Source organism: Lactuca virosa, chromosome 3 (genome assembly GCF_052849685.1).
Source record: "Lactuca virosa cultivar CGN04683 chromosome 3, Lactuca_virosa_CGN04683_v6, whole genome shotgun sequence".
NCBI lineage: Eukaryota > Viridiplantae > Streptophyta > Magnoliopsida > Asterales > Asteraceae > Lactuca > Lactuca virosa.
The window spans coordinates 110,888,526-110,915,294 of NC_136428.1; the positions used below are offsets into that span (position 1 = coordinate 110,888,526).

The following is a 26,769-nucleotide window of genomic DNA, read 5'->3' on the forward strand; positions in this document are numbered from 1 at the left end:
ATAACTTATAAACATTATGTTAAATTTAAACTTTTTTCTAAAACATTTCCAAACCAAGGATTATTACAAAACTTGTTTTTAAAATAGTATAATGTCAAGGAAATAACATCGACAAAGTTTTTCACTAGAAAAAAAAAAAAAAAAAAATCTTGGTCGCCCCTGACAAGTAGAACCCAAACCCGATTGAAATCAAAGATATCGAACGAAAAGCTTATATTTGACCCGGATTGTTTCTGTCCAAATCCCCAAATCGGACTCAGTTTTAGATTAGTCGGCGAAACCCTAACCGAGGCTCGTGCCAGAGCAGAGGAGAGATTCAGGCTTCCGACTTCCTTCCGGCTTCTTCTGCTTTGAGCTTAAGGTGCGATTTCGAAATCTATCTCGTGACTTCTTCTGTGATTTCTCTTATCTTTGCTCGTAATTGATTTGAGATTTGTGTTATTTTGTGTATTTTTTTTTTATGAATCTCTGCTGCTAGTGACGATGAAAACATCAGGCTGTTGATATATTTATGCTTCATTTTGTGCTATATTTGCTTATTTTGTTTGACATTCATAAAAGTTTATGTATTTGCAGCTTAAAAAAAGCTTTATATGTCTTTGAAGTTTCTATTAAATTATTTTGCTTCTTAAGCTTAATGTGTTTAAGTGTTGAGTTTCTTCATTTGTGTGGTTTTAATTGGTTGTGAAATTCCTGCAATTTAATATACGTATGAAGTATGCATTTTATGTGGCTCTTTTGTATCTCCATAGCCACTAGGGTTCACGAGGCACCTAATTATGGTTTCTGGTGGGCAAGGCCTTTAGGCAACATGCTTCTTATAAGAAACCACTATTAAAACAACCAGAAATCTACGTGAGATAAGCTCTTAAATTCTGTGAAAATGACAGCAAATAATAGAACAGGAAGTTCACCAAGTGTTTGGCTAACTCAGCAAATTGGTGCACACTACAAAGAATTTGGTATCCACATTTCTGAATCATGAATCATGATAATCCAAAGTTAAGAATGTGGATCATGAATGTCCACTAGCTACAAAGTGCTGCAATAGTACATGTGTTTTGTCTTCCATGGAATTTTAAAATGAACACTTTTGATTTTGACATTCACCATTTATATTTATACTTTATATTAAATAGTTATGCCTCTCCACTTAGTAAGTAATGGTAACATGCTTTGACACCAATTGCATTGTAGTTGTCATTCCATTTACTACTTCTTCCACAATTTGAATTGAATGAAACTATACTAGTATCTAACTGTAACATTGAATTGCTGAAACCAAAACCTAATTCCAGATAAACTAATGGAAAGGGAGACTTATATATCACCATAAGTGAAGGAACTGATACTATTTAACTAACAAGTAATGTGTAATTGTGTATGTCTGATTGTTTGTAGTTGGAGATGATCTGCTGATATGAGTAGATTATCCTTTAGGCCAAGGCCCCTTGACATTCACAAGAAGCTTCCCATTGTAAAATCTATAAAAGATTTTGAAGATGATGATACCCCAACATCTACACGTACACAGATGCTTCGCCTTGTTGCTGAAGCTGATAATGATACCCAGGTTCTTGTTAACATTTGTTTTTTCTGTATATGTCTTTTTCTTTTTGTCAGTTTGAGTTTCTTTTAGGTTCAAATTTGATTTTTATAATATCTTTAGGTACACCAAGTTGCTAGTAAGAAAACAGTTTCTGAAATACCAACTCCTGAGTATGTTATAGTGGATACATATGAAAGAGATTATTCTCCCACATTCAATCAACCAGCATCTTACCTACGTGCAAGGGGAGGTCTATAAAATACCAAACTGTTAATTTTTAATTATATTCTCCATTAATATATTCATGTTAATAATAAAATCATAATATTTCCAGCACGAGCTGAACTTGGAGACTTTGTTGAGTATGATCTTGACAATGAAGATGAAGATTGGCTTCAAGAATTCAACAAAGAAAGATTGATCCTTCCAGCTGAAAAGTACAACTCCTTTTATGCTTCTTCTTCTCTTACACATAGTTTAACGTTAAATTTCTTTTTTTTTTGGTAGATTTGAGACTATTATATTTAAGTTAGAGGTGTTGGATCATAAGGCTCGTGAAAGAGCAGGAGTTATAACTCCTACACTTGGCTCACCTATACCTGTACTTTTGACATTTGATGCTGCAGTTGAGGTATTTTTCATTTTTAGTATTATTATGATATTATCACAATCTATATAAATCTTATGTTTTTTTTTTGCAATTTGCACACTCATATCTTGACTTTTATATATTTGTAAGGCCCTTCAAGCTCTTTCCATACAGTATGGGGTATTCCAGTCAATTTACAGTTACTGGAAAGAAAAGGTATCTTATTTTTTAACAATGAGTACTCTTGGTTTTATGCTTTTTAATTTTTGCTTACAAATTTGTTCCTTTTTTTTATCAGCGTGAAAGATGGCTTAAACCTGTTCTACGCCGCCTGCAGGTTAGTTTCCTTTTTCAAATGACCATTTTGCCCCTGAATGGTAAAAAAAACTTTTTTTTTTTTTTCCTTTTTGTTGTTATTACAGCCACCTCCTCCGGTTAATGACACGAACCCATACAATGTATTTAGACCAAGGGAGAAAGCTCACAGACTTCATACAAGAAGGGTAAGTCTGTCAATTCTTCATATGTTTACATAATCTAAGCTATTAAAAAATGTTTATATATTTTCAGATGCAAAGAAGAGAAAACAATGTCCAATCATTTGAAAAGCTTCGCCAGGTCAGCTTTTTCACCCATATATTTTTCCCATCCTATCTTCTTGTTCTTATCTTACATTTTATTTGTCAATCAGGTGAGACGCAATCTTGATCAAGCCAAAAACTTACTAGAAGCTTTAATCAAGGTACCCTCACACACACACACACACATTTCTTTTTATTTTTTTTATTTTTTTATTTTTGGTAGTGATACTGACTAGATGAAGAATGTGTGCAACAGAGAGAGGAGAAAAAGAGAGATGTAATGGAAAGTGAAGTGAGCTTGCAAAGGATACAAATGAAATACAAGGTAAGTTATAATGGAATGAATGTCTTTATTAACTTTTTATGATATTAATATATAATAGACTTATTATGGATTTATTTATTTTTTCAGAATGAAACAGAGCTTCTAGAAGACAGTTTAGCACTTCCTGAAATGCCATCTTTCCCTCAACAGTCTAAATTTGTTTCAAGTGAAGATGAATATTTGGAATCTGATGATTTCCCACTCCACAACAACAACAACAACAACAACCGAATTCGTTTTCAGCCTCATGGTTTAATGGACACACCAAGGGTGATTATGCCTTCTGGAGTAGGAAGCATGAAGAGAGATATAAGAAGAAGACCTGTTCCATATTCTTGGCTACATAAATTGGTACATCTTTTTTCATACAAAATATATTTTCTACTTATTTTAATTATCAATTTTTGGAATGTGTACAGGATCCGGTTGAGCCATTGTTGCTATTTACAAAACCTTTAGTGGCAGAGAAGTTGGCGGCCGTAGGGATAGTGCCGCCGCCGCCACCATCCGGTGGCGGCGGTGGTGGTGGTCACAATTTCCGTGGGAGGATTGGGAGAGGGGGGAGGATAGTATTTGATAGGTGGAATCCACTTATGCATACCCCAATTGAGTGTGGTGGTGATTCCCTCCTTTATATGCCTCCTAAACCTCGATCATCAACACATAATTCATCTTTTCAGTGAGATCAAAATCAGTGTTGTATTTTCTTTTGTGTTCAACTCAAGCTCGACACTATTTATTTTGTACATACAAGGAAATAGTTGCAACAAAATGTAGCTTCTAATCTCCCTCTCTAGGTGTGGTTTTAATATTGATTTTAACAAAAACTGATTTGGCTAAATAGGATTAAGAAACCTCAAGGGTTTAAGCTAAAAAATTGGACAGAATGTGTTTAAGTGATTGGTGTTAAAAAGAATTGCATGCTCAAAAGAGTTGTACTATGTGCAGTAAAACAACCGATATGAGAATATCATGTTGAATGAATATGCTGGACTATTTTATTATTTCTAACGTGATTTTTGCCAAGAACAATACAAAATGTGATTGTTAACCAAATTCAGATTTAATAAAAAATAATAATAAAATAAAGCGATGATAGAAAAATAGTGAAACAGAGTGCTACAAAATGTAAATGACGATTATTCCTCAAAATAAGCAAATGAAATGATAATCCTAAATGTATATAAAAACATTACAAATATACATGTCAAAAGAGCATGTCGAATATGTGTAATCTATTTTAGAATGCAATTCTACATGATATAAGTCTTATCGAATATGTCCAATCATATAACAACATTATAGAATATACTGTAAGAAAAAAAAAAAAACTAAATCATTAGAAGATCCAAATTGAATGCTTCTATCCTATGTGCATAATATGATATAGTGACGAAGACGATACAACAATGAGAATCCCAATGAGTCCAAATTTCCCACATTCACTTAAAACTCCATTAATAGCCCGATATGATGCGATCGGAACAATCAAAGTTTAACCCGACCAACATCCTAAAAAACAAATTGATCCAAAAGCTATAAACCAAATAGATGAGCCGATCAAAATCTAAAGTGAAAATCATACTATTTAAATACTTGAAATATATAATTCCCTTTTTTTTAATCATAAATGTCATTTGACTTTTGAGGTTTTTAACGGGATGCAGGAAAAACCCACCAACATAAAAATAGTAGTATACTTTGCCTTGCTGCCACTGTTGAAAGTTTTGATCATTTTATCACTTTTTGTATGACAATTTTCCCTTGATATTTCAAATATTGAAACTGCCACCATCATAAAAATAGCATGTGCTTTTATCCATGTACTAAGGCATCATTATTTCACTACAAATAGAGAAACTCAAAACAGAACGAAAAAATCTAAAGAACAAAAACAACAGAAAGATGGAGCAGTGAGAAATGGACATGGCATAATGTGATTGGATAGATTTCTTAAATCACTATGACTTAGTGCAATGACAAAAAAAAAGCCTTGGATCCTTAGTCAAACTAACTTTCAACATAGAGTGGCCTCATTGGATAGATTTATTAAATCATACTGACTTATATTATCGGCCCTGAGGGGCGGTCCAATTAGACTATAGGCTCGGGACAGCGGTCCAAACATTCTGTAGGCATTGTGAGGCGGTACCGGCAGACTGAATGATCATGTATGCATGCATTGTATGTGTATTGTTGTGTGTAGTATTTTGGGGGAACTCACTACGCTTTGACTTACAATTGTGGATATAAATGTTTTTCAGGTACTTATTGGATGATGAAGGCGGGACTGTATACACCCATCAACAATTTTATAATTCGAGATTCCGTATTGTTTTCCTTGCAACTTTGATGTTGAATTATGGTTTATGAACAAATGGTTGGACTAGAATGTAACTTTGTAAAAATGGGTGTTTATTCTATTTTAAAATGAAAATTTTGGGACGTTACAGAAGTAAGGGGAAACGGCTTGAGTCGGCAAATAAACTCAATCATGTGGTTGTTATAGTTAAAGGGTAACCGAATTGAGTTGAGAAATTATTGAAGGTATTTCTCGAGCTTGAAATGAGACAAGTAGTCTAAAATGTTTCTCAACAATAAGAATGATAAAAGTTATAAATAGACAATGCTAAGCTGATGAGAGTACTTACCCTAAGGTGTTAAATTGTCGGGATGACCATTATTGCAAATGGAACCTTGTAACTCCTACTTGCAGGTTTTATGTTCTTATGATAGAAGTTAGTTTATCTGGAAAATGTGACGAAGACGTAAGCAGGATTGAAGCTGCAAGACATGATAGTCGATGATAATGGAGCATTATCTAAAGAATACCTTATGATTGTTGTAGGAAAAAAAACGAATTCACATGATGGATAAGGATACAAGTTGGGCATCATATAATATATATGAATGTGAATTGGAACTTGAATCATGCCAGAAAAGGACTGTTAAGAAGACTATAAGAAGTAAAGGAAATGCTATAAATTTCCATAAGGAAATGAAAGAAACAATCTGCTACCTTCTGAGAATCATGTATTGTTTGGGTCTTAAAAGAAAATACCCTCCATTTTCTTTTAAGGGGTATATGGGATGTTTTGGAATACTTATCACAAGGATGACCATATTGATGAAGTAGTACAAGCAAAATTCCAGACATGACAAATTGGGACCAACACAAGTTTATAAGTTTGTTCAAGAACAATATGTGGTACCTTGAACCTTAGACAACATAAAGGGATCAAATATGTAAGATTTTAGAGTCTAAGTAGAAAAACTTCCATGTATAGACCTACATGCAAACCTCTTGTACATATAGTACTTGGTCCGAGTGTGACTGTTAATCTGGATTCAACTATTGGTCAAGGGTTGACTGGAGTTGACTTTTGTCAGTATAGTCTCCAGTTATATTAACATTCACTTATATACATCTAAAAGATTAAATTTTGATTATGGACATGATGAGTCACTTAATGATGACTAATACATGTAGAAATTAATCAATCCAAAATTGATTGTAAACGAAGACCATTGGGTAGTCATGAATTATGTAGACACATCTATACTTTGGTAATACTAAACACATAGATGAACCCTTAATCATCTATATGGTAAGTTAAGATTATGACATGAAATGAAAAGAAGCGAAAGTGTAAGGACATATGAAGAATGGAACTTATACATACGAGTATAAAAAGAGACCTAATAATTAAGAAAGAAGTATTGTGGGTGACATGGATGATGAAATATGTAGCGCTTGTTATTGGTATGTGTCACACCCCAAAACCGGAACGGCGGAATTGTTCAAGGGTGGAGGACGTCATGTTTAGTATCACGAGATATGTATATGGTAAGCAAGTAATGAACAACCATTTCATTTCGAAAGAAAGTGTTTACAATGTGTGTGTTCACAAAACATAGAATTCATAACAAATAACAAAACAAGACTTGAAGCTATAATGCTCCATCTTCTGAATTCCCAGCACGAGCACCTGTCTAATAGTCTCCTGAGAATACAAGTTATTTGAAAGAGTTGATCAGCAATTAAGCTGGTGAGTTCATAAGATTTTAGTGATGTGAGTAAGTTGTAAAGTGTTGTTAAAAATGTAGATGTAAAATGGTGTTGAAAATGTAGTTGTAACATGTAGTTGTAAAACGTTGTAAGTTGTAAGTTCTGTTTTGAAAAGTTCGCCTGTTCCTCTAGAAAAACCTATATTTCCTACTTTGATGGAAGTTTAAGTAAAATGACACTACAACCCTTTCTATGGGTACTAAGCGGATACGAGTTATATAAGACTCAGAGTAAACAAACAATCGATTGTGCGCATCTGCCCTAAGCTCACAACCAAACGAGGAACAGAAATTAAGGCGGATAGCACACATCCCATTGGTTGTTAGATCATCGTCGTATATAACCCTGGTGTAAACACTTGTTACTCATGGAGTTAATTGTAATGGTTCCTTTATATCTAATGAAAAGTTCTTTAAGAAAACCCATATTTCTTATAATAAAATGGTGACCACAGTGACTACTTTTATAATAGCTTAGTTTATACTGATATATATAATCCAATATCGGATAGAAAGTTAACTGGGTGAATCTGCCCTAAGCCCACAACCAAACAAGGAATAGGAAGTAAGGCGGAAGGCACACATCCAACTACCTATTGGGTATTAGTTTTATATATAAACATGGTGTATAAACTAAGGTATTATAGAGTTACTCACCTAAGGTCCTTTAAATTGTACTGGTTTAATAAAATGGATTAAACCCTTTACTGGGAAGTTTCTAGTTTTGTATACCAAAAGTACTGATTTTGGAAAGTATGTTTTGTACTAGAAAAACTGTGCTTTGACTCTGTGTCCTATAACCTGACCCATACCTGGTACCCTTATGATGACTTAATGTATACTAAGCATACATATATATAGAATCGGGTAGAAAATAGATTGGGTGAATTCGTTCCAAGCCCACAACCAAACAAGGAACAGGAAATGAAGCGGAGAGCACACATCCTATTACCTGTCGGACTCTATTGGTATATATATATATATATATATATATATATATATGTGTATATATATATTTATATATATATATATATATATATATATATATATATATATATATATATATATATATATATATATATCTTGTGATGTATACATTAAGGAATCATAAGACTAGCATTATGGTCCTTTCTTTTAAGCGTAGCCTTCTACCAAGGCATCTTCTGCTATGTGCTAGACTCGACTGTTCCATTTGTCGATTGTAAAAATGTATATTTTCCTTAGTTTATAACTATCTTGACGCGAAAATAGTTTGAGTTCGACTTTCAAGTGGTACTGTCACTTTATGAAAGTAATGGGAAATGTAAGTACACAGTTGTCGTTTATAATGACATGCGGATGTACTAATAACCTAAAAACATATTTGTTTTATTACGGTTATAATGTGAAGGCTAGAACCCCTACTAAACGCTCTCCCTGTCAAGAGATTAAGGGAACCAAACGCGACCTCTGCAAATTCTTGCAAGCCGTGTAATTCACATTAAAGTATATGATCATGTATACCCAATATAACTATCACCTTTTGTTTAAAACAATGAGTTAGTGATTCATTGGTATAATTAGATCCTGTAAGTGTTCTCATGCTATAGCAACCTAACTTGTTTGTTTTGTACTGTATATTGTATGTTCTATTTGTTTCTCGTAATTGTGTGTTCTCTCTGTATGGTATTGTTTGATTCTCTTCACTATCTGTTCTGTATGGTATTGTTTGATTCTCTTCACTATCTGTTCTGTATGGTATTGTTTGTTTCTCTTCACTGTGTGTTTGACTCATGTATGAACTGACTCTTTGTGTGCTTCATTGTACTAGAAGTAATGAATAGCATTCTCCTAAACTATACCTATTATAGTTTACTAAAGTTATACTCGGACTGTTATTGAAAAGACTCATTTATCTACTAAGTTATGCTTGTACTTTAAAAACGGAGTTGTGTATAACTATAAAGTAACATAACTTTAAAAGAGTTTTTGAAATGTTTTGGCAACTTATTAATGACATAAGTAACATTTTGAAAGATGTTTAATAACAAACATTTACACAATTATCATTGTGTTCAACTTGTATTCCCCCCTTAAAACAGTTAAAACAGTTAAAAGATTCATTACGGGGTATGAACTCACCTGATGTGGGTGATTCAAACGGGTATGCGTGTAAGGATGAGAAGTTCCACGAATGAAGTCCCGAGACACAATAAGTCCTAAATGACATATAAGGACACATATTGACATGAATATAGTGTTTATAAACAACTATATGAAAGGAAACACCTTCCCGGACTAGGAAACACCTTGAACAAGTGTTGGAATCACATGTGATTCAACAAAGGAAAGTGAAATGGCACTAATATGAGTTTACGGTCCTAATGGGTTTACGGCCGTAAACCCATGGTAACTTCTACCATTTGGTGTTTTAAGGTCTAACAAGTCAAGGTTAAGCATACTATGATCAAGTCCAAGCCTTAGGAAGTAATTGTGGCACCATTGCACCACCTTTTAGAGTTTACGGTCCATGGACCATTCCTCATGAGTTTACGGCCGTAAACTCATGGTCAAACATGGCTAAGTGTTGGTTTGAAAGCTAGGGAAACTTTAGGGACTTTTGTTCTACACTTGTATGAGAAAGACCACCTCAAATGAGGCTTTTGATGAGTTTACGGCCCAAAGGAGTTTACGGCCGTAAACTCATGGTCATTATGGGTTTGAGTTAAGTTTAAGGTCCTTCAAACATCAAGGAAGAGTTCTGGGTCACTTGCCTTGCATCTTATAGGGTTTAAGGCCAAAATGGCAACCTTAAAGGGGTTTACGGCCTTGGGAGATGGCTTGGCCGTAAACTCCTTTTGTCCTTGTGTTTTTGATGTTTTCTAGTCTCTAAGAATGGATACTAACTAGATAAGAAGTATAGGGAAGTGTACTTACGATCTAGAAGCTTGAAAGGGTTGATATTGGCCAAGAACACTAGTGTGTGTTCTTGGTGTAACTTGAAGATCTAAGAAAAGAGTGATTTCTATGGATGAAATCATGGAAGGATACTAGATTAAGTGATGTATCAACAAATCTAGGAAGAATACTTACTTATGTGAAGATCTTGGAAGGAACACTTGATGATACTTGAGAGGATTTGAAGGAAAATCGGCCAAGGAAAGGAAAGAATGTGAAAAATGGCCAAGTCTCACCTATATACATTTGAGTTTATGGCCACATGAGTTTACGGCCGTAAACTCATGGTCTTGTGGCCGTGAACTCATTTAGATGAGGTTTAGGTTTGCTTTGCTACACTGTGGTTCTAGCAGGTACTTTTTGACACTTAATCCTTAAGTGTATTAGGCTCAAAACTCCTTAGCATGACCTCTAACCGGGCTAGAACTCAGTACTAATGAGTTTGACACTCATTTGAGTTGATTGACTGGGCTTTAAAATCAAAAAAATTTCCGGGGTGTCACATCATCCCCCCGTCAGATGGAATTTCGTCCCGAAATTAGCTTTCTTAGCATTACTACTGGGGTTGCGCTCCTCTGATTAGTAGAATACCCACTCGTAGACTTGGCAACCTTTCCCTTCTGTTCATGATAGGATTCGTACTTGGTCCATCTATCATTACCTCGTGTATACAAGTCGTATATAATTAGGGTTAGTGAGACGGTCGGATGTGCGACTCTGCCCCAGGTCCACAACCAAACAAGGAACATTAGATAGGGCGGAAACACACATACTAAATCTGCGTAATCATAATCATACACCACCCTCGCGTATACACTAAATAGTGATAGGTGGGCTGTATTCGTCCATCGCCTCTGTGCTCGAACTTGGTCTGTTGGACGAGTGGTATTTCGTGACGGTCTGCGGACATCTGACGATAAGGCTTCGGAGGACAAAGTACTCTTCGCATGAGTACTTCGGGGTTTAGAATATGAAAGATAAAATTGAGGTTTAGGTCGGACTTTCGATACTAATGACGAAAGTTTCGAGAACTTGCCGATCGAGGCGATAGAAACATATGAACTCAGTATAGTGAGGACCACGCCAACTCATGACGAATGAAAGCAACGGACTCTTTACTGCACAAAGTTTTGGTCAAATGAAAGAAACGTCTGATATACGACGATGTATCCCTTGTATGATCGATACTGTACTCCCAGTATGTTCGAAAATGTACTCTTTGTAAATGTTCCCGTGTTTCCTGTTCTCTCTTGAAGTTAACACTCCTACGTATCGTATCGCTATGTGCGCATACATACAAACGAAAGTGTTCTAATAACTGGTGGGGATACTTTATATCATAATCCTCCTTGGTACCACAACAATCACCTGCCATATACCAGTTATGAATATTTAAGATGAACCAGGCAGTCGACTGAGTAACTCTGCCTCAAATCCTCAACCAATTAAGGAATGGGGACTTAAGTGGAGTCACTCACTCTAAGTCTGCAAAATCTTAGTTGTGCACAACCCTGATGTACATGGTAAGCCATAATAACTTCTCTAAGGGATCTTTTAGTTCTCTTGAACACTGTGACCTATTTCAACATGTGAGTTATTATAATTACTTTTAGGTGTTATCCCCAAATTTTAATCTTATATGAATATAAATTAATTTTAAAAGCATTTACTATTTCGAAAACGTACCGCTACTCGTCGACGACTCCGGGGTAGATTCTCCTGCGGTGATCATCAGAATGCGTCCATCCGCGCCTGAGTTCTTTACTATCGGGCAGTCCTTCTGAAAATGTACAGCCTCACCACAGCCATAGCAGGCTTGGTTTTCGTCAACTCCGGGGACTTGGGAGATCGGTTGAGCCGGTGCCCTGCAGAAATGGACTGTGTGTCCTTTTCTGTGGCAGTTCATACACTGCATTTCCTGGCATACTCCGGTGTGGTGAAAGTTGCACTTTCCACATTTCGGGAGGTTTCCAGCATATCGACTGGCAGGTGCTGAAGCAGTAGGCGTTGTAGCGGCGTACATAGTACTCGCTTGTTGCTCTTGCGGGGTGTCTTGTGTTGTTCGCTTCTTCTTCCTCTTGTTCCCCGACTTCTGATTATAGTCCTCTTCCCTCGGTGGCTCGGGAATAGGGACTTTTACACCATGGTGGACTCCATGGTCGATGAGCCGCTGAGCCAGACGTTTAGCACTATCGAAAGTGGCTGGGTTAGAAGACAACACATTTCCTTGGGTCGGAGCAGTCAGACCCCAAATGTATCTTTCTATCTTCTTGCTCTCCGGGGTAACCATCCCGGGGCATAGTGCTGCTAGCTCGCTGAACCGGTCAGTGTAGGTCACTATGTCTGAGCCGACCATAGTGAGATCCCACATCTCTTGTTCCAGCTTTTGAATTTTGCCTAACGGGCAGTATTCCTCCCGCATTAACTCTTTTAGGTTTTCCCAACCTATTGAGTTAGCCACTGATAGGGTCAGTGACTTAACATGGCTGTTCCACCATGTTAGGGCCTTGCCAGAGAAGGTGCAGGCAGCAAACTTCACTTTGCTTCCTTCTGGGCATAAACAGATTTCGAAGATCAACTCTGTTTTCTCGAACCATTGCATGAGGGCAATGACTCCTTCAGTCCCATTAAATGACAATGGCTGGAAATTTGTGAATTCCTTGTAGGAGAACTCTCTCGAGCGCATGAGGACCTCACCTCGTGTAGAATCAGTAGGCGTTCCACCTCCATTGGTACTGATGGAGTGATATTGAGCCATAGCTATTGCCACAGCTGCGGCCACTGCAGCGTTTATAGCTGCCATATCTATTTGCGAAGGAGGCGGCGTTGGAGTTATCGAAGTAGTGCGTCTGTTAGATCTGCGAGGAGGAATCTTTGCTAAAAGAATACAAAGATGAGACGGAATAAGTCTAAAGAAATGGACACAAGCCGAAAGCTGAAAAGACAAGGTTATCCTAGTTCTGGATGTATCGGGTCCTGACTTCCACAGGGTTCTAGAAACAATTCATAAAAGAGTCTATACCTAATAAACTCTATGAATTTGAAATAACTATCCTCGAATGAATATCTGTTTCCTGAACAACTGTTACCAGCTGTATGTAAGAAAATAATCTCAACATATAATGTGAGCAGTGTTTCCACTCGCTCATTAAATTAACCAGATTATTATTTATTAGTGTGACGTGTAAGACGTTTTGGTTACTTTGGCTGATCCCTCTTTGAAAACTTCTCATGATTTTGTTCTTGTTCCTCCTGGACTCTTCTATTGTCTACTATGAGGAAGTGGTTACATCTATTTGGGCTTGTCGTGCGAGAATGAAAGTGACTAAAGAATCTATGAGCTTTAAGGTAACTTTATGGGGTGATCCTTACGGGGTCCTCCTATAATTGTACAATGTATACAAGTCTGTATATAATTGAAGATTAAATAGACTTTCGAATAAGTGATCCTACTCCAAAACTACACCCTTAAGAGGAATGGATAGCGAAGCGTAGACCACAGATTCTAAGTCTATAAGATCTTGATTATATATAAAACTTTAGGAATATACTTTGCAAGATTATAGACCTATCCGTAAGGGTCTTTTAAGTTATCGCTTAGGTTATTTATATGGAATAAAATACTCCTATAGTATTCTAACGTAATGTACTTGTTCTGGTGTTCAGGTAAGTTTTAACACCGTTGCAACACCACATCATTCCCAAACACATGTCGGTCACATCTCGAATGAATATAGTTGATCAGGCTATATTGATCCTAGCTATGATTACATAACTGTTCAGGTTGACGACAGTGCCCAACCTTTAAATACTTTTAGTTCTGTTCTCCTCGTGACACTAGTTCTATTATGTACATGTATAAGCAAGTAGGTATATTTTTATAACCTATAGTTATATTCTAAAAATATATCATTATCCAGAGCACTTAAGCCCCCTTGTATTTATAGTTGTATATCTTTTATCGGTTGATATACTTAGTTCACTATAAACAATGCTCTGATACCAATCTGTCACACCCCAAAACCGGAACGGCGGAATCGTTCAGGGGTAGAGGACGTCATCTTTAGTATCATGAGATATGTATATGGTAAGCAAGTAATGAACAACCATTTCATTTCGAAAGAAAGTGTTTACAATGTGTGTGTTCACAAAACATAGAATTCATAACAAATAACAAAACAAGTCTTGAAGCTATCATGCTCCATCTTCTGAATTCCCAGCACGAGCACCTGTCTAATAGTCTCCTGAGAATACAAGTTATTTGAAAGAGTTGATCAGCAATTAAGCTGGTGAGTTCATAAGATTTTAGTGATGTGAGTAAGTTGTAAAGTGTTGTTAAAAATGTAGATGTAAAATGGTGTTGAAAATGTAGTTGTAACATGTAGTTGTAAAACGTTGTAAGTTGTAAGTTCTGTTTTGAAAAGTTCGCCTGTTCCTCTAGAAAAACCTATATTTCCTACTTTCATGGAAGTTTAAGTAAAATGACACTACAACCCTTTCTATGGGTACTAAGCGGATACGAGTTATACAAGACTCAGAGTAAACAAACAATCGATTGTGCGCATCTGCCCTAAGCTCACAACCAAACGAGGAACAGAAATTAAGGCGGATAGCACACATCCCATTGGTTGTTAGATCATCGTCGTATATAACCTTGGTGTAAACACTTATTACTCATGGAGTTAATTGTAATGGTTCCTTTATATCTAATGAAAAGTTCTTTAAGAAAACCCATATTTCTTATAATAAAAAGGTGACCACAGTGACTACTTTTATAATAGCTTAGTTTATACTGATATATATAATCCAATATCGGATAGAAAGTTAACTGGGTGAATCTGCCCTAAGCCCACAACCAAACAAGGAATAGGAAGTAAGGCGGAAGGCACACATCCAACTACCTATTGGGTATTAGTTTTATATATAAACATGGTGTATAAACTAAGGTATTATAGAGTTACTCACCTAAGGTCCTTTAAATTGTACTGGTTTAATAAAATGGATTAAACCCTTTACTGGGAAGTTTCTAGTTTTGTATACCAAAAGTACTGATTTTGGAAAGTATGTTTTGTACTAGAAAAACTGTGCTTTGACTCTGTGTCCTATAACCTGACCCATACCTGGTACCCTTATGATGACTTAATGTATACTAAGCATACATATATATAGAATCGGGTAGAAAATAGATTGGGTGAATTCGTTCCAAGCCCACAACCAAACAAGGAAAAGGAAATGAAGCGGAGAGCACACATCCTATTACCTGTCGGACTCTATTGGTATATATATATATATATATATATATATATATATATATATATATATATATATATATATATATATCTTGTGATGTATACATTAAGGAATCATAAGACTAGCATTATGGTCCTTTCTTTTAAGCGTAGCCTTCTACCAAGGCATCTTCTGCTATGTGCTAGACTCGACTGTTCCATTTGTCGATTGTAAAAATGTATATTTTCCTTAGTTTATAACTATCTTGACGCGAAAATAGTTTGAGTTCGACTTTCAAGTGGTACTGTCACTTTATGAAAGTAATGGGAAATGTAAGTACACAGTTGTCGTTTATAATGACATGCGGATGTACTAATAACCTAAAAACATATTTGTTTTATTACGGTTATAATGTGAAGGCTAGAACCCCTACTAAACGCTCTCCTTGTCAAGAGATTAAGGGAACCAAATACGACCTCTGCAAATTCTTGCAAACCGTGTAATTCACATTAAAGTATATGATCATGTATACCCAATGTTATATCACCTTTTGTTTAAAACAATGAGTTAGTGATTCATTGGTGTAATTAGATCCTGTAAGTGTTCTCATGCTATAGCAACCTAACTTGTTTGTTTTGTACTGTATATTGTACGTTCTGTTTGTTTCTCATAATTGTGTGTTCTCTCTGTATGGTATTGTTTGATTCTCTTCACTATCTGTTCTGTATGGTATTGTTTGATTCTCTTCACTATCTGTTCTGTATGGTATTGTTTGTTTCTCTTCACTGTGTGTTTGACTCATGTATGAACTGACTCTTTGTGTGCTTCATTGTACTAGAAGTAATGAATAGCATTCTCCTAAACTATACCTATTATAGTTTACTAAAGTTCTACTCGGACTGTTATTGAAAAGACTCATTTATCTACTAAGTTATGATTGTACTTTAAAAACGGAGTTTTGTATAACTATAAAGTAACATAACTTTAAAAGAGTTTTTGAAATGTTTTGGCAACTTATTAATGACATAAGTAACATTTTGAAAGATGTTTAATAACAAACATTTACACAATTATCATTGTGTTCAACTTGTATTCCCCCCTTAAAACAGTTAAAACAGTTAAAAGATTCATTACGGGGTATGAACTCACCTGATGTGGGTGATTCAAACGGGTATGCGTGTAAGGATGAGAAGTTCCACGAATGAAGTCCCGAGACACAATAAGTCCTAAACGACATATAAGGACACATATTGACATGAATATAGTGTTTATAAACAACTATATGAAAGGAAACACCTTCCCGGACTAGGAAACACCTTGAACAAGTGTTGGAATCACATGTGATTCAACAAAGGAAAGTGAAATGACGCTAATATGAGTTTACGGTCCTAATGGGTTTACGGCCGTAAACCCATGGTAACTTCTACCATTTGGTGTTTTAAGGTCTAACAAGTCAAGGTTAAGCATACTATGATCAAGTCCAAGCCTTAGGAAGTAATTGTGGCACCATTGCACCACCTTTTAGAGTTTACGGTCCATGGACCATTCCTCATGAGTTTACGGCCGTAAACTCATGGTCAAACATGGCTAAGTGTTGGTTTGAAAGCTAGGGAAACTTTAGGGACTTTTGTTCTACACTTGTATGAGAAAGACCACCTCAAATGAGGCTTTTGATGATTTTACGGCCCAAAGGAGTTTACGGCCGTAAACTCATGGTCATTATGGGTTTGAGTTAAGTTTAAGGTCCTTCAAACATCAAGGAAGAGTTCTGGGTCACTTGCCTTGCATCTTATAGGGTTTAAGGCAAAAATGGCAACCTTAAAGGGGTTTACGGCCTTGGGAGATGGCTTGGCCGTAAACTCCTTTTGTCCTTGTGTTTTTGATGTTTTCTAGTCTTTAAGCATGGATACTAACTAGATAAGAAGTATAGGGAAGTGTACTTACGATCTAGAAGCTTGAAAGGGTTGATATTGGCCAAGAACACTAGTGTGTGTTCTTGGTGTAACTTGAAGATCTAAGAAAAGAGTGATTTCTATGGATGAAATCATGGAAGGATACTAGATTAAGTGATGTATCAACAAATCTAGGAAGAATACTTACTTATGTGAAGATCTTGGAAGGAACACTTGATGATACTTGAGAGGATATGAAGGAAAATCGGCCAAGGAAAGGAAAGAATGTGAAAAATGGCCAAGTCTCACCTATATACATTTGAGTTTACGGCCACATGAGTTTACGGCCGTAAACTCATGGTCTTGTGGCCGTGAACTCATTTAGATGAGGTTTAGGTTTGCTTTGCTACACTGTGGTTCTAGCAGGTACTTTTTGACACTTAATCCTTAAGTGTATTAGGCTCAAAACTCCTTAGCATGACCTCTAACCGGGCTAGAACTCAGTACTAATGAGTTTGACACTCATTTGAGTTGATTGACTGGGCTTTAAAATCAAAAAAATTTCCGGGGTGTCACATCATCCCCCTGTCAGATGGAATTTCGTCCCGAAATTAGCTTTCTTAGCATTACTACTGGGGTTGCGCTCCTCTTATTAGTAGAATACCCACTCGTAGACTTGGCAACCTTTCCCTTCTGTTCATGATAGGATTCGTACTTGGTCCATCTATCATTACCTCGTGTATACAAGTCGTATATAATTAGGGTTAGTGAGACGGTCGGATGTGCGACTCTGCCCCAGGTCCACAACCAAACAAGGAACATTAGATAGGGCGGAAACACACATACTAAATCTTCTTAATCATAATCATACACCACCCTCGCGTATACACTAAATAGTGATAGGTGGGCTGTATTCGTCCATCGCCTCTGTACTCGAACTTGGTCTGTTGGACGAGTGGTATTTCGTGACGGTCTGTGGACATCTGACGATAAGGCTTCGGAGGACAAAGTACTCTTCGCATGAGTACTTCGGGGTTTAGAATATGAAAGATAAAATTGAGGTTTAGGTCGGACTTTCGATACTAATGACGAAAGTTTCGAGAACTTGCCGATCGAGGCGATAGAAACATATGAACTCAGTATGGTGAGGACCACGCCAACTCATGACGAATGAAAGCAACGGACTCTTTACTGCACAAAGTTTTGGTCAAATGAAAGAAACGTCTGATATACGACGATGTATCCCTTGTATGATCGATACTGTACTCCCAGTATGTTCGAAAATGTACTCTTTGTAAATGTTCCTGTGTTTCCTGTTCTCTCTTGAAGTTAACACTCCTACGTATCGTATCGCTATGTGCGCATACATACAAACGAAAGTGTTCTAATAACTGGTGGGGATACTTTATATCATAATCCTCCTTGGTACCACAACAATCACCTGCCATATACCAGTTATGAATATTTAAGATGAACCAGGCAGTCGACTGAGTAACTCTGCCTCAAATCCTCAACCAATTAAGGAATGGGGACTTAAGTGGAGTCACTCACTCTAAGTCTGCAACATCTTAGTTGTGCACAACCCTGATGTACATGGTAAGCCATAATAACTTCTCTAAGGGATCTTTTAGTTCTCTTGAACACTGTGACCTATTTCAACATGTGAGTTATTATAATTACTTTTAGGTGTTATCCCCAAATTTTAATCTTATATGAATATAAATTAATTTTAAAAGCATTTACTATTTCGAAAACGTACCGCTACTCGTCGACGACTCCGGGGTAGATTCTCCTGCGGTGATCATCAGAATGCGTCCATCCGCGCCTGAGTTCTTTACTATCGGGCAGTCCCTCTGAAAATGTACAGCCTCACCACAGCCATAGCAGGCTTGGTTTTCGTCAACTCCGGGGACTTGGGAGATCGGTTGAGCCGGTGCCCTGCAGAAACGGACTGTGTGTCCTTTTCTGTGGCAGTTCATACACTGCATTTCCTGGCATACTCCGGTGTGGTGAAAGTTGCACTTTCCACATTTCGGGAGGTTTCCAGCATATCGACTGGCAGGTGCTGAAGCAGTAGGCGTTGTAGCGGCGTACATAGTACTCGCTCGTTGCTCTTGCGGGGTGTCTTGTGTTGTTTGCTTCTTCTTCCTCTTGTTCCCCGACTTCTGATTATAGTCCTCTTCCCTCGGTGGCTCGGGAATAGGGACTTTTACACCATGGTGGACTCCATGGTCGATGAGCCGCTGAGCCAGACGTTTAGCACTATCGAAAGTGGCTGGGTTAGAAGACAACACATTTCCTTGGGTCGGAGCAGTCAGACCCCAAATGTATCTTTCTATCTTCTTGCTCTCCGGGGTAACCATCCCGGGGCATAGTGCTGCTAGCTCGCTGAACCGGTCAGTGTAGGTCACTATGTCTGAGCCGACCATAGTGAGATCCCACATCTCTTGTTCCAGCTTTTGAATTTTGCCTAACGGGCAGTATTCCTCCCGCATTAACTCTTTTAGGTTTTCCCAACCTATTGAGTTAGCCACTGATAGGGTCAGTGACTTAACATGGCTGTTCCACCATGTTAGGGCCTTGCCAGAGAAGGTGCAGGCAGCAAACTTCACTTTGCTTCCTTCTGGGCATAAACAGATTTCGAAGATCAACTCTGTTTTCTCGAACCATTGCATGAGGGCAATGACTCCTTCAGTCCCATTAAATGACAATGGCTGGAAATTTGTGAATTCCTTGTAGGAGAACTCTCTCGAGCGCATGAGGACCTCACCTCGTGTAGAATCAGTAGGCGTTCCACCTCCATTGGTACTGATGGAGTGATATTGAGCCATAGCTGTTGCCACAGCTGCGGCCACTACAGCGTTTATAGCTGCCATATCTATTTGCGAAGGAGGCGGCGTTGGAGTTATCGAAGTAGTGCGTCTGTTAGATCTGCGAGGAGGAATCTTTGCTAAAAGAATACAAAGATGAGACGGAATATTTTTATATACATGTATAAGCAAGTAGGTATATTTTTATAACCTATAGTTATATTCTAAAAATATATCATTATCCAGAGCACTTAAGCCCCCTTGTATTTATAGTTGTATATCTTTTATCGGTTGATATACTTAGTTCACTATAAACAATGCTCTGATACCAATCTGTCACACCCCAAAACCGGAACGGCGGAATCGTTCAGGGGTAGAGGACGTCATCTTTAGTATCACGAGATATGTATATGGTAAGCAAGTAATGAACAACCATTTCATTTCGAAAGAAAGTGTTTACAATGTGTGTGTTCACAAAACATAGAATTCATAACAAATAACAAAACAAGTCTTGAAGCTATCATGCTCCATCTTCTGAATTCCCAGCACGAGCACCTGTCTAATAGTCTCCTGAGAATACAAGTTATTTGAAAGAGTTGATCAGCAATTAAGCTGGTGAGTTCATAAGATTTTAGTGATGTGAGTAAGTTGTAAAGTGTTGTTAAAAATGTAGATGTAAAATAGTGTTGAAAATGTAGTTGTAACATGTAGTTGTAAAACGTTGTAAGTTGTAAGTTCTGTTTTGAAAAGTTCGCCTGTTCCTCTAGAAAAACCTATATTTCCTACTTTGATGGAAGTTTAAGTAAAATGACACTACAACCCTTTCTATGGGTACTAAGCGGATACGAGTTATATAAGACTCAGAGTAAACAAACAATCGATTGTGCGCATCTGCCCTAAGCTCACAACCAAACGAGGAACAGAAATTAAGGCGGATAGCACACATCCCATTGGTTGTTAGATCATCGTCGTATATAACCCTGGTGTAAACACTTGTTACTCATGGAGTTAATTGTAATGGTTCCTTTATATCTAATGAAAAGTTCTTTAAGAAAACCCATATTTCTTATAATAAAATGGTGACCACAGTGACTACTTTTATAATAGCTTAGTTTATACTGATATATATAATCCAATATCGGATAGAAAGTTAACTGGGTGAATCTGCCCTAAGCCCACAACCAAACAAGGAATAGGAAGTAAGGCGGAAGGCACACATCCAACTACCTATTGGGTATTAGTTTTATATATAAACATGGTGTATAAACTAAGGTATTATAGAGTTACTCACCTAAGGTCCTTTAAATTGTACTGGTTTAATAAAATGGATTAAACCCTTTACTGGGAAGTTTCTAGTTTTGTATACCAAAAGTACTGATTTTGGAAAGTATGTTTTGTACTAGAAAAACTGTGCTTTGACTCTGTGTCCTATAACCTGACCCATACCTGGTACCCTTATGATGACTTAATGTATACTAAGCATACATATATATAGAATCGGGTAGAAAATAGATTGGGTGAATTCGTTCCAAGCCCACAACCAAACAAGGAACAGGAAATGAAGCGGAGAGCACACATCCTATTACCTGTCGGACTCTATTGGTATATATATATATATATATATATATATATATATATATATATATATATGTGTATATATATATTTATATATATATATATATATATATATATATATATATATATATATATATATATATATATATATATATATATATATATATCTTGTGATGTATACATTAAGGAATCATAAGACTAGCATTATGGTCCTTTTTTTAAGCGTAGCCTTCTACCAAGGCATCTTCTGCTATGTGCTAGACTCGACTGTTCCATTTGTCGATTGTAAAAATGTATATTTTCCTTAGTTTATAACTATCTTGACGCGAAAATAGTTTGAGTTCGACTTTCAAGTGGTACTGTCACTTTATGAAAGTAATGGGAAATGTAAGTACACAGTTGTCGTTTATAATGACATGCGGATGTACTAATAACCTAAAAACATATTTGTTTTATTACGGTTATAATGTGAAGGCTAGAACCCCTACTAAACGCTCTCCCTGTCAAGAGATTAAAGGAACCAAACGCGACCTCTGCAAATTCTTGCAAGCCGTGTAATTCACATTAAAGTATATGATCATGTATGCCCAATATAACTATCACCTTTTGTTTAAAACAATGAGTTAGTGATTCATTGGTATAATTAGATCCTGTAAGTGTTCTCATGCTATAGCAACCTAACTTGTTTGTTTTGTACTGTATATTGTACGTTCTGTTTGTTTATCGTAATTGTGTGTTCTCTCTGTATGGTATTGTTTGATTCTCTTCACTTTCTGTTCTGTATGGTATTGTTTGATTCTCTTCACTATCTGTTGTGTATGGTATTGTTTGTTTCTCTTCACTGTGTGTTTGACTCATGTATGAACTGACTCTTTGTGTGCTTCATTGTACTAGAAGTAATGAATAGCATTCTCCTAAACTATACCTATTATAGTTTACTAAAGTTCTACTCGGACTGTTATTGAAAAGACTCATTTATCTACTAAGTTATGCTTGTACTTTAAAAACGGAGTTTTGTATAACTATAAAGTAACATAACTTTAAAAGAGTTTTTGAAATGTTTTGGAAACTTATTAATGACATCAGTAACATTTTGAAAGATGTTTAATAACAAACATTTACACAATTATCATTGTGTTCAACTTGTATTCCCCCCTTAAAACAGTTAAAACAGTTAAAAGATTCATTACGGGGTATGAACTCACCTGATGTGGGTGATTCAAACGGGTATGCGTGTAAGGATGAGAAGTTCCACGAATGAAGTCCCGAGACACAATAAGTCCTAAATGACATATAAGGACACATATTGACATGAATATAGTGTTTATAAACAACTATATGAAAGGAAACACCTTCCCGGACTAGGAAACACCTTGACCAAGTGTTGGAATCACATGTGATTCAACAAAGGAAAGTGAAATGGCACTAATATGAGTTTACGGTCATGGGTTTACGGTCCTAATGGGTTTACGGCCGTAAACCCATGGTAACTTCTACCATTTGGTGTTTTAAGGTCTAACAAGTCAAGGTTAAGCATACTATGATCAAGTCCAAGCCTTAGGAAGTAATTGTGGCACCATTGCACCACCTTTTAGAGTTTACGGCCCATTGACCATTCCTCATGAGTTTACGGCCATAAACTCATGGTCAAACATGGCTAAGTGTTGGTTTGAAAGCTAGGGAAACTTTAGGGACTTTTGTTCTACACTTGTATGAGAAAGACCACCTCAAATGAGGCTTTTGATGAGTTTACGGCCCAAAGGAGTTTACGGCCGTAAAATCATGGTTATTATGGGTTTGAGTTAAGTTTAAGGTCCTTCAAACATCAAGGAAGAGTTCTAGGTCACTTGCCTTGCATCTTATAGGGTTTAAGGCCAAAATGGCAACCTTAAAGGGGTTTACGGCCTTGGGAGATGGCTTGGCTGTAAACTCCTTTTGTCCTTGTGTTCTTGATGTTTTCTAGTCTCTAAGCATGGATAGTAACTAGATAAGAAGTATAGGGAAGTGTACTTACGATCTAGAAGCTTGAAAGGGTTGATATTGGCCAAGAACACTAGTGTGTGTTCTTGGTGTTCTTGGTGTAACTTGAAGATCTAAGAAAAGAGTGATTTCTATGGATGAAATCATGGAAGGATACTAGATTAAGTGATGTATCAACAAATCTAGGAAGAATACTTACTTATGTGAAGATCTTGGAAGAAACACTTGATGATACTTGAGAGGATTTGAAGGAAAATCGGCCAAGGAAAGGAAAGAATGTGAAAAATGGCCAAGTCTCACCTATATACATTTGAGTTTACGACCACATGAGTTTACGGCCGTAAACTCATGGTCTTGTGGCCGTGAACTCATTTAGATGAGGTTTAGTTTTGCTTTGCTACACTGTGGTTCTAGCAGGTACTTTCTGACACTTAATCCTTAAGTGTATTAGGCTCAAAACTCCTTAGCATGACCTCTAACCGGGCTAGAACTCAGTACTAATGAGTTTGACACTCATTTGAGTTGATTGACTGGGATTTAAAATCAAAAATTTTTCCGGGTTGTCACAGTATGTTCCCTTTTGGTCCTTCGTGTTTTAGTTATTTCACTTTTGCCCTTATTGTTAGTACGCCGGGCGTACCACAAGGTATGCTTAGCGTACTAGCTGAGAAGCTAGTATGCAGGGCGTACCATGTGTGTACGCTTAGCGTACAAATGCGAGGATGGATCGCGCCTTTGTGCACATACGAGGGGCGTACACTTATGTATGCGGGGCGTACGTGTGTTTTAATGAAACCCTAATTTGGGGGTGTTGTACCCTATATAAGCTCCTTAAGTCTTAGGGTTGGCCTCTTTATCAGCCTCCATTGACCTAAAACCCTAATATCGAACCCTAATAGCATATTTGAGTGTTCTTGAGCCTTGGTCTTGATTTTTGGTGGTTTATGCTCCTTGAAGTGATAGAAGAAGAAGAAGTTGGAAGACTCATTCATTGGGGGGAAGCTTAGAGATCTAGATTTAGCTCCATCTTTTGGTGACTTCTGAGGTATAAAGTTCATACCTTGGCTAATCTTTGTTTAGATCTCTTCATGTTATGGTTTTATGCTTCTTTGTCCCTTTTTGGTTGGTATTGATGGGTTAAGTCCGTTTTAGAAGCTAAATCTTGTAGATATGGATGGTTGAAGAGCTCCTTAAGCTTAAAGGTGCAAACTTTATGGTGTTTATGGTCTCATGCATGCATTAAGTCATCTATTAAGTCCTTTTGAGCTTTAAGAGCTTCATTAAGCCATGCATGCACGTAAACTTGGCAACTTTACGTGGTAAACCACCTCAAGGATATCGGATCTAAGTTTTAGAGTGAGTCTTAATCAATTAAGAGTTGGAAAATGCAAGTTGGCCAAATAGAGGAGTACGCTAGGCGTACAAGCAGGTACGCTTAGCGTACAAGCCCTAAAGCGAGTACGCTGTGCGTATGTGCTGAGTACGCCCCACATACTCAACGAGTTTGGGCTTAAATGTTATGGGCTTCTCGGTAATGCGCTATGTTGGATTTTGGTTGCCTTGGGCTTTTTTGGGCCATCAAAATTCAAGTGTTTGGGCTAGGAATATTTTTGGACCTTGGATTAAGGCCCATGAAAGGGTTGGGCCGAATTTAGAAAATTGGGCCATATTTGGGCCTTGGGTGTTTATTTGGAATTTGGGCCTTTTAGATTGTTGGTTTGGGCCTAGGCTTTTGGCTAAGTTGGGTAAAAGGGTAAAAGGGTCTTTTACCCTAGTTTAAAATCTTAGTATGAGTTGGGATCCATATATTAATTGGATGTTATTGTGATTGATAACTCGGGGATTTGTCGGACAAACAACCAGAGATTTATCAGTGTGATTCAGCAGTTCGAGGTGAGTTTCATCACTGTGTTTAGTGGGTTGAAGGCACCATTTCCGGCCCATGATTTGTTATGTTAGGATTCTAGATGTGTGCGGGACACTTGTATGTGTTATGTACTCTTATGCTTACCGGGCGGGGCCCGATGACCATTTTGTATACTATGTATCTTTGTGATTATTGCATGTGTATGTGTTTATATGATATATGTTTATATGTATGCCGGGCGAGGCCCGATCTGTATACCGAGTGGGGCTCGATGCCGGGTGGGGCCCGATGTCGGGTGGGGCTCGATGACGGGTGAGGCCAATTATGTGTTTATTATGTATGGTATGTCGTATCTTGGGGAACTCACTAAGCTTTATGCTTACGATTTTCATTTTATCTTTTAGGTACTTCTGGTTCCAAAGGGAAGAGCTCGGGATGATTGCAGAGCACACATCACTCGATTCTGTATTTTGTGTTTTACTTTGATATTGATGATGTATCGATAAATTTTGATAACTTTGGTTTTATGATAATGATATGGTTTGATGTTTATTAATCTAAAAACGAAAAATTTTATGGTATTATTTTTTGGATGTTACAAGTTGGTATTAGAGCCTTGGTTTGAGGGATTTGGACATACTCTCTGTTGTGTCTGAACTCAAACTGAGGATTTGGTAAAGTTTTTCAAAAAAATAAACGTATCTTTAAGAAAAGAGTTTTCTAAGACAAGAACGGGTGTGGTGCATGCAATCGACCGAGCTCAAGTATGTTTTCCCAAAATACCCATACATGTTATATGATATGATTTGATCTATGAATCTGTGAACTACATGCTAGTTAGGGCTAATGATCTGCTCAGTTTTTGCATGATAGAATGCTAGGAGAGATTCCTTTGTATGCCAATTGTTTGAGCTTGTAGACTTAGATGCTAGTACTTATCAGTCAGTGATAGGATGGCCTGATTAGGTGATGCTTGGTTCTGATTACTTGATGCTCGAATGCTGCTTGCTTTGTGCTTTCTAGGATTTCTCACTAGTTTCAGCTAACTAGTAAGCGAATATGCTAAGTTACATATTATGGGAACTGAATAATTTTAGAAGGTTAGGTTTTAGCTCTATTGCACAGCTCTTGTCTGAGTCCAACCGTTGTAGTGTGAGACCTTTCATTCGGAAAATTATCTGGTTTTAGTGATATGTAATTGTATTCGTGAGCTAGTTAGAGGAAGTTAGCGGGAGTTCATTCTGCAGCTGATGGAGGAGAGTGGTGTGGAGTTTTCCCTAGGAAAACCTAGGATGAGATCTAGTGCTGGGAGCCTTATTTTGATGAGGGTTGATTTTATGGATATAAAGTGACTTGGCGGATTCAAG

At 37.2% G+C, this 26,769-nt stretch overlaps 1 protein-coding gene across 1 annotated transcript; it reads left to right on the forward strand.

The window, feature by feature from the left end:
- The first annotated feature begins 228 nt into the window (after positions 1 to 228).
- On the forward strand, positions 229 to 3,816 carry LOC145166369 (uncharacterized). The gene is made up of 13 exons (XM_079085324.1): positions 229 to 361; positions 1,402 to 1,573; positions 1,670 to 1,799; positions 1,884 to 1,986; positions 2,057 to 2,180; positions 2,289 to 2,354; positions 2,437 to 2,475; positions 2,561 to 2,641; positions 2,709 to 2,756; positions 2,830 to 2,880; positions 2,976 to 3,044; positions 3,132 to 3,395; positions 3,464 to 3,816. The coding sequence occupies exons 2-13, from the start codon at positions 1,421 to 1,423 to the stop codon at positions 3,725 to 3,727; spliced, it is 1,392 nt and encodes a 463-aa protein (XP_078941450.1). The 5' UTR covers positions 229 to 361; positions 1,402 to 1,420; the 3' UTR covers positions 3,728 to 3,816.
- Positions 3,817 to 26,769: the final 22,953 nt, after the last annotated feature.

Bases quoted from the DNA above. Each gene is read 5' to 3' on its own strand.
- LOC145166369 (XM_079085324.1), top strand. From the start codon at position 1,421: ATGAGTAGATTATCCTTTAGGCCAAGGCCCCTTGACATTCACAAGAAG. The intron at 2,181-2,288 runs GTATTTTTCATT...TATATTTGTAAG, and splicing joins CATTTGATGCTGCAGTTGAG to GCCCTTCAAGCTCTTTCCAT. The intron at 3,396-3,463 runs GTACATCTTTTT...GAATGTGTACAG, and splicing joins ATTCTTGGCTACATAAATTG to GATCCGGTTGAGCCATTGTT.